Genomic DNA, 9,630 nt, shown 5'->3' with positions numbered 1-9,630 from the left:
CAAATCTTGGAAACCCTATATTTCATTGAAAATAGTACAAAGACAACATATCAAAAGCTGAAACTCATCTCATTATCTCTAGCCACTTTATCCTGTTCTACAGGGTTGCAGGCAAGCTGGAGCCCATCCCAGCTGACTACAGGAGAAAGGCGGGGTACACCCTGGACAAGTCGCCATTTCATCACAGGGCTGACACATAGACACAGACAACCATTCACACTCACATTCACACCTACGGTCAATTTAGAGTCACCAGTTAACCTAACCTGCATGTCTTTGGACTGTGGAGGAAACCGGAGCACCCGGAGGAAACCCACACGGACACGGGGAGAACATGCAAACTCCGCACAGAAATGCCCTCGCTGGCCACGGGGCTCGAACCCGGACCTTCTTGCTGTGAGGTGACAGCGCTAACCACTACGTACACCACTGTGCCGCCCAAAAGCTGAAACTGAGAAATTTTATTGTTTTTGGAAAAATATATGCTTATTTTGAATTTGATGTCAGCAACATTTCAAAAAAGTTGGAACAGCAGCATGTTGACTCAGAACATTATCTCATCTCATCTCATTATCTCTAGCCGCTTTATCCTGTTCTACAGGGTCGCAGGCAAGCTGGAGCCTATCCCAGCTGATTACAGGTGAAAGGCAGGGTACACCCTGGACAAGTCGCCAGGTCATCACAGGGCTGACACATAGACACAGACAACCATTCACACTCACATTCACACCTACGGTCAATTTAGAGTCACCAGTTAACCTAACCTGCATGTCTTTGGACTGTGGGGGAAACCGGAGCACCCGGAGGAAACCCACGTGGACACGGGGAGAACATGCAAACTCCGCACAGAAAGGCCCTCGCCGGCCACGGGGCTCGAACCCGGACCTTCTTGCTGTGAGGCGACAGCGCTAACCACTACACCACCGTGCCGCCCAAAATCTGAAACTGAGAAATTTTATTGTTTTTATATATGCTCATTTTGAATTTGTCAGCAACATTTCAAAAAAGTTGGGACAGCAGCATGTTGACTCAGAACATTATTATTATTATTATTATTATTATTCAACAATAATTGTTGTTGTTTTTAACATGACTATTACAGGTTATCAAGCTGTATAATGGTCACAGTTATGTGACTTGATTCTCATTTTACAATGGAAGAACTGTAAGTTAAAATAAAAAAAGAAATAAAAAACAAAAAACCTTGATTCAACTCGGCTTGAATTCTGCAATAGAATATTAATATCTCAATAAAGACATTTAAATGTGTGAGGGGCATGGTTATTACTACTTTATGAGGAACTGAAGACAATTCATCTTTACTTTGCATGAATATCTTCACAGGAAATTAAAGCTAAAGTTACCCTTTAAAATGCATAAAAATAGGCTGATATATATATATATATATATATATATATATATATATATATATATATATATATATATATATATACACACGTTTTTTAAAAATACCTAGTATATCCGTATTAGAAGACACAACACACATTACAGATGTATTTATTTGTGCATGTTTTAATTGTCCAATTATGCAGATTAACAATATTTAATATCAGTATGAACAAAGTGATTTTATTTCACTCAGAACTGATTTGAACTTGTGAATCATCACCTAATGCAGGATTAACATACAAATCCATCTGATCTTTGCAAAACCACAAACTGCTGGTTGAGGAAAACTTAGAGCTTGAATTCTCCTCCACTGCAGTTTCTCTCTCTCTCTCTCACACACACACACACACACACACACACACACACACACACACACAGCTAAACATTTCATCCAAGATTAACAGCAAACGCTAACAAGTACAAATACATTAAAGACATGAGCTTTCAAATTCTCAGTTTACTTAAAACTATTTAAAATACACCATTAAAAATAAATAATCTTTTTTTTTAGCTCGTTCTACATTTAAACACACCTTTGTGATTTTAATGGCATGCTACATCATTATTTTGAGTTAACACCTTGTTATTTCAAGATAGTATGTCATTATTTAACTTATTTTGATTTCTTCAGACCTTCAAAATATATCATGATAAATTTTAAGATATTATCTTTTTATTTGAATTTATTCATTATTTCAAGATATTCTGTAAATATTTTGAGTTGATTCACTTTAAAAAAAAAATCACAAAAATTGTGCTTCACGGTTTCCACAAGGAAAAAAAAAACACTGACATAAAGGACATTAATTTTTTAATCTGCGATATTTAATTCATGAACTGGAATAAAAACAATATCAGCTCTCACTGATCTGATTCACTCTTAGAGCACTGAAGTGGGAGGAGCCTTAGAGGAGATTCTTCACAACCAACATGTAGGATTGGTAGTAATTTATCAGTAAATGTGTGCGTGAAAGTGTGTAAATGTTTGTTAGTGAGAGGGTCAGAGAATGACAGCTTTCCTTTGTCCCAGTCCAGCTTCACTCTGATCCTCTGGAGTTTCTGTGCGACGGAGAGGAGAGTGACTTGATGTGGTGTAGAACCTGCTCTATATTTACGATCATAATACCACACATACCAGATTCCACTTCTGGAGGTGATCTCCCCCTTCCTCTGAGCAGATTCTGTTATCACACCCACACTCCACCATGTACAGTCTCCAACTTCAACATCCCAGCAGTGTGTCCCTGAGTTAAAGCCCTCAGACCCCAAGATACAGCAACATTCATCAAATCTCTCTGGATTATCAGGAAGTTTATGTTTGTCATCACTGAGTCTCACACTGGTCAGATCATCAGATATAATGAGCTCAGGATGAACAGTGTTGGGGTCCAGAGTTACAGGGACTGAAAACACACACACACACACCTTTTTACATTCTGTTTCGATGGAGCTAATCTAACTTAATCATTACATTAGCATGGAACTAGCTACCATTTACTAACATGCATTGATGTCCTTTTCTCTGTGTGTTTAAAGTACAAATGTAAACAATCTCTATAATAACTGCAACTCAAAAACTTTTGTAAGCTGCTGAAATGCTCCATTTTTTCACTCAGTCCCTCTGCTTGCACTTCAAACACTGAAAAGTCTGATGGAAATAGAGGCTTTTCAAAATAAAACTTCCCTTGCATTGTATGAGTGCAACATGAAAGGTGAATAATAATAATAATAATAATAATAATAATAATAATAAACAAATGAACCATGTCATTATCATGACCACATTAGGGTTAAAAGCAAAGGCAGAAAAGCAGAAAGAAAAAAAATTCATGTTACACACACACACACACACACACACACACACACACACACACACACACACTTAAGTGTCTTACTGTATTGGACAGCTTCCTGCATCTCCTCCCAGACTCTGAACTGCAGGTTGGCCAGATGTTTTGTCACATGGATCAGTGCTCCTGAAAGCTCCTCTGGATGCTGCAGTGTGCTCTGGGCTCTGCAAAAACATTCAGGAGTCAGTGTTGCTGTGGGTTTGGATTCAGAAACAGAGAACGAGAGAGACAGGAAGCACATCACTCACCTTTTCACTATGTCCTTGCAGTTCTGTAAAACAACAAAGCAAATATCAGTGGATATGATTTACACTTTTACACCATGGAAGTGTAATGTTTCTGATGATGGAAAGAAGTTTTACTTTCTCACAGTATAAATACTGACTAAATGATCCTCACTTGTAGCAATGAGACATCTTCAGCTCTCATCTCCTCTTCTATGGCTCCGACTGTGTCTGAAAGAGATGATATGTCTTTGCTCAGCTTCTCAATCTTCTCCTTCATCATCTGACTCTTCTGCTCCTCTTCCTCTCTCAGTGCAGTGATCCTGACTGCCTCTTCATCTCGTAGAAACTGGTGAAGCTTCTCAAATTCCTTCTTAATCTGACACTCTGTGTATTGGGCCTGAATCTGAAGTGAAGAGAAAATCAGATGAAATATAACAATGATGCAAAATATAATTATTAGAGTCCATGAAACCCTGCAAGGTGTTAAAAGTAATCTGTCCCTATCCTAATTATGTACCATTGACCAAAATAAGAATCTATCCATCCATCACGTGAATTTCCCCGATGTGGGATGAATAAAGTGAATCTAATCTAATCTAATCTAATCTAATCTAATCTAATCTAATCTAATCTAATCTAATCTAATCTAATCTAACATTATCCATAGCTGCTTATACTGTGCAGGGTCGCAGGCAAGCTGGAGCCTATCCCAGCTGACTATGGGTGAGAGGCGGTGAACACCCTGGACAAGTTGCCAGATCATCGCAGGGCTGACACAGAGACAAACAACCATTCACACTCACATTTACACCTACGGTCAATTTAGAGCCACCAATTAGCCTAACCAGCACGTCTTTGGACTGTGGGGGAAACCAGAGCACCTGGAGGAAACCCACACAGACACGGGGAGAACATGCAAACTCCACATAGAAAGGCCCCTATCAGCCACCGGGCTCGAACCCAGAACCTTCTTGCTGTGAGGCGACAGTGCTAACTACACCACCGTGCCACCCCAAAATAAGAATCCTTGAAAAAATTTCTTAATCGTATAAATTTCTAGGAGGTCCACCTCAAGGTTTAATTTTTTTTCATTATTATTATTTTTTTTTTACTATTACACTGTCACTTTTTTAATCTTGTTTTTCATCTGGGCTTGGTAGAACCATCAAGAAAGATGAAAAGCAGCCCAATGAACAAGCATACGAATTTATTAGCATATTATGTGTCATTACGAAGATACATTTTAATTAATTGTGTTATTACTGAATTGTTAAATCTGTTAAAAACTTGCTTCGAATTGTGGATATGGATTTTTCTTTACAAGCTTGTTTTTAAGCATTTATTTGTCACATGTACATTAGAGCACAGTGAAATCCTTTCTGCATTGAACCCATCTACACTGTAAGAAGTGATTTCGGAGAGTGGTAAATATAATCTATGCAAACCAGATAAAATTTACTCGATTATTGCAGTCAGCCAAGGAATTATAAAGTAATGGGTAAATTATACATATGCTACCTATTCGTTAACAGTAACAACCATTACATGGAAAAATACGGTAAAATATACCCCAAAGCCGTGAGTCCTGTGTTCCAAATTGCGCATGCGTCAGACCGCGCGTTTGAGTGAGCGGGACAGGGAACTCTTGGACTGCCATCTTCCTCTCTCCGGCTGTTAGTTTAGTGAGTTATAAAACAGGTTCATTACTTGAAATGTTGTGTGAAGCTGTTGTACTGCACTTTATTTTGTGTTTTTTGATCATTTGGTGCATCATTGCTGCATATAAACAAGGCGGTTCAGTTATTTGTTGTATAACCTGGACTGCAGATTTGGTCAGTCCAGAAACAACATTTGAAGTTGTTAGTTAGCAGTGTTGCCAGATTTGGTGGTTTCCCGCCCAAGTTGGGCGGTTTCAAGTGCATTTTGGCGGGTTTTGAACATATTTTGGGCTGGAAAACGTCAGCAGTATCTGGCAACACTGTTTGTTAGTGAGTTATAAAACAGGTTCATTACTTGAAATGTTGTGTGAAGCTGTTGTACTGCACTTTATTCTGCGTTTTTTTTAATGATTTTATGGATTAAAAACATTGAGATGATGAACCATCTGAAAGTCTTTTTTTGGGGAGTACATCTTACCTTCTCTGAATAAGTAATGGTTACTAAGTGATATTAATTACCTTTGATTAGTAATTATCAGGTATTACCTACTAGCAAACAAGAGATAATTTTACCCAATTTCAATGAGAAAGTACCGGTAGCTGTTGAATAGATACATAAATGTGAGGTAAATTTTAACCAATTTATTTAAGTATTTCATAGCTTTTTATTTCAGTTATTTTATACTCAATATATGGAATTAAATCTACCCCAAACAAGTCAATGCAAATTGTTACCTCAGATTTATTGGGTAAATTCTATAGGTTACTTTTTTCAGTGTAAAGCAGTGACCATGTTGCACCATTTTTGTGTATATATCAGATTTATAAATCCAATTAACAATACTTTCAATTTGTACTTCTGGTGTTGAATTTGTAAATTCGACTTGGAAATGTTTGGTGTGCATGCTGCATTTGAGCTACAAAATAACACTCAAAATAAAATATTGATGATCTATAATTGTATAAAATACATAAATATTTGTGATACAAAATATGTGATATTTTGAAAGACTTCCATTGTGATCCCATGAGCGATAATTAACCCTAACCCTAGATCTCATTATCTATTATCCATAGTTTGTGCTACAAACACACACAAATGAGCAGTGAACACACACATCCCCTGTACCTGGGGAGCAGTTGGGGGTTAGGTGCTCCAGGGCACTTCATCTATGGATGTAGAGGAAAGTGCTGTTCATTCACTACCCCTACCCACACATTTTCCTGCTGGTTCAAGGAATCAAACTTTTTGGTTTGAAGGCTGCTTCTCAAACCTTTAGGCCATGGCTTCCCCCATGGCTTTCTAGTGGTAGTTCACTTGAAATGACAACAGTTCTATGAAGAGATCATGGCTTTAATGCAGTTAAATATGATCAGATTTAATCTCGACATAGTCTATTAAATTCACTGTTATGGGTAACATTGGTTATTGTAATACCAAATCATGGTTATGTTTTCTGTAATTTTCTGCATATAAACCCAAACATGGAAATAAGGTGTATGTATTTACATCATTCATGAAATTATTCATTGTCCAGATGGAGCACATGAACCATTATCGAATTGCCCAATTTTTTGTCAGTAGGCTGAATACTGGTAAAGGAACAAATTTAGACTGAGGACAGAAACATATTCAAAACTTTCATTTTTGAGTAGAGAAATGATACGTGCTATTAATTATAATATCAAACCCATGTTATTGATTCTAACCTTTATATGTTCTGCAGTCTTGCTCCAGTTCAGTTTATAGTCTTTAAAGTTCTTCAGTTTCTCCTGTAGGGGCTTCAGGGCAGTTTTGATCTCCTCCTGAAATAAATTAACACACTGCATGGAGACTCTGTGTTTTTGATTTTCGTGAATTCATATAAACAAAATCATTTACAAAGTAATTGTCATAATTATGAACAAGAGCATTTGTTCACATGAGTTCATATGTACATTTTATTTACCTTACAGTCTGTTAATGCCTCGTTAATGGGGCAGAATTTGTGGTTGGTGTGTTTTCTTGAAGTCTGACACACCACACACACCGGTTGTTGATCATCCAGACAGAAGAGTTTGAGTTTCTCACTGTGCAAACGGCAGACTGCTTCAGACCCTGATGATCTCAGACTTCTCTCCTGTAAGAAAATCTCACACAGGTTCTTTAAGGCCAGGTTTATGGGAGGATACTCCACAGACAACTTCTTCTTCTTCCTCCTTGTCCAACACTGCTGCCAGGTCAGGGACTCCACAGACAACTGCCTCCTACAGAGAGGACATTCTTTGGATCCTTTGATCTCCCAGAACTGATGCAAACACTCTTTACACACACTGTGACTGCAGTGCAGGAGAACAGGATCCTTGAAGATTTCACGGCACACAGGACAGGAGAAATCCTCCTCTGAAAACTTAGAAGCCATTTTATTTTGCTGCTTTTGTTCTCTCTGTTTAAATGCTCAACATCAGAATTAGAATTAGAATCAGAATTGGTCACATCTGCACGCATGTGCACAGTGGTGATCAGTGGCGATTCTAGGGTCTAGTGGGGCCCCAATCAGAAATTCATTGGGGGGCCCCACCACCGCCCGCCCACAACAAAAAAACCCAACATAAATAAAGTATGGTCATGCTAGCGCGAGTGAAACAAGACTAGCACCATTTGCACTACATCATTATCAACGGTAGGGAAAAATACTATTGTCTCTGTTCATTATTATTGCTACTGACTTACCACCATCTTGCTTTCTTCTCCCCTCGTCTTCTTTTTTCTTCTTTCTTTTTTCACTCCCGGATGGATAGTTTCTCTTCATAATAATTTAGCCATGGAGGTCTACCAACACGCAATATGTGCACGTTAATAGCCTACAGGGTTTCCGATTTGTGCAAACATGTGGTTGCACGCGCAGGAAGGGATCCCTCTGCAGACTGCAAGCGCTGATTGCTTGAAGACTTTTGTCACTCAAAAATGTGGTCACACAATTGGCTGCTTAGCATTTTGTTCCTCCCAACAGCTTATTGTAAACGGGAAACCCGTGAGAGTCAGACTCAGCGAATGACTTTTCAAAACGCAAATTTCGATTCTTCTTCACTCTCGACTCGCAAATTTCTCTATCAACTGCTGTGCAAATTTCGACTCTCTGTCGCCACCTGGTGGGGGCCCCAAGCAGCTGATTGGCTTGCCTGGTGAGAAAAATCGCCTCTGGTGGTGATCCTAGAGTGATTTACTCCCCGGGCGAAACCCCCTGCTGGCGCCCCCCCCCCCCCCCCCCCCGCCCCCCCCGTCTTTTTTTTTTTTTTTGGGGGGGGGACCTTTTTTTTTGGGGACCGTTTTTTTTTTTTTGCGCTCGTGCCGCCCCCCGCGTTGGGCTCTGTATTAGCCAACAGAATGTTAACAGCTTTACATGGTCATTTAAACATTTCTCATCGTGTGTTGTACGCAGGGGCGTTGCACCAAATTCTGGGCCCTATGCACAAGCAGTGCCCCCCCCAAAAAAAGCTCACCAGTTAACAATGCTGAAAGTATCTAACAACAAGGGCGTACTACCAGTCCAGTCAGTTATGTAGCCACCACGGGCGATTGCTCTAAGACAACGAGGGAGGCTCAGCCTCCTCTAAAAACGCCCTTATAACTTTAATGTGTGCGTGAGTTTCTCCCCCTCGTGACAGCGCGATGCAGCGCAGCCTCAGTGGACTTCAATGGCATTGGGAGCTCTGCGCTTTCAATATCAAAATGCAAGACGATTATTGGACAAATACTGCGAAAATGCCCACCTACGGACTCCCACGGACTCCCAGCCTCAGTGGACTTCAGTGGCATTTGGGAGCTCTGCGCTTTTCAATCTCAAAATGCAAGACGGTTATTGGACAAATACTGCGAAAACGCCCGCCCACGGACTCCGAGCCTCACATGGGAGGGACATGGCAGTTTCCGTGAGGAGACTGGTGATTGGTGAAAGCGGCCGGATATTTTCTTTGATTGACAGCTCGTTTCAACTATAGACAGGCAGCGGTACAGTGTTGCCAGATTGGGGGTTTCCCGCTCAATTGAGCGGTTTTAAGTGCATATTGGCGGGTTTTGAACATATTTTGGGCTGGATAACGTCAGCAGTATCTGGCAACATTAGTTCAGTCCCATGCGGATTCGCAAGTGCTGTATTGTAAGAGATCAGCTTACATTTCGATTTCATTCATTGCATACGGTTTCTACCAGCTTTTTTAGTTTGTATATATTTTCATTGTAAATAAAGTGTAAATATAGTGTTGTCAAGTTTGCTATCTTAGTTCCAGAAATTTCGTTTATTTGAGTGACTGAACTTGAACTTGAGGGGGCTAGTCAGCTAGCAAGAAAGCTGCGCACAGATGCCGAGCATTGCTGATTTAATTTTGGCGAAGCCATTTGCCAGTCTTCCTTTCGAGGAAAAAATTAAAATTAAAGAGCAGGGTAGACCAACGCCTCAAACTGACTTGGTGAAAAAGGTAGGGAATAATACTCGTTCCTTTCAG

At 39.8% G+C, this 9,630-nt stretch overlaps 1 protein-coding gene across 1 annotated transcript; it reads right to left on the bottom strand.

Moving 5' to 3' along the window:
* Positions 1 to 2,271: 2,271 nt before the first annotated feature.
* LOC132891195 (zinc-binding protein A33-like) lies at positions 2,272 to 7,547 on the bottom strand. The gene is made up of 7 exons (XM_060928662.1): positions 7,380 to 7,547; positions 7,095 to 7,331; positions 6,856 to 6,951; positions 3,660 to 3,890; positions 3,509 to 3,531; positions 3,306 to 3,424; positions 2,272 to 2,813 (listed from the first exon to the last, which is right to left on the bottom strand). The coding sequence occupies exons 1-7, from the start codon at positions 7,545 to 7,547 to the stop codon at positions 2,272 to 2,274; spliced, it is 1,416 nt and encodes a 471-aa protein (XP_060784645.1).
* Positions 7,548 to 9,630: the final 2,083 nt, after the last annotated feature.

Source organism: Neoarius graeffei, chromosome 9, assembly GCF_027579695.1.
Source record: "Neoarius graeffei isolate fNeoGra1 chromosome 9, fNeoGra1.pri, whole genome shotgun sequence".
Lineage (NCBI taxonomy): Eukaryota > Metazoa > Chordata > Actinopteri > Siluriformes > Ariidae > Neoarius > Neoarius graeffei.
This window is presented reverse-complemented; position numbering and strand designations above follow the sequence as displayed.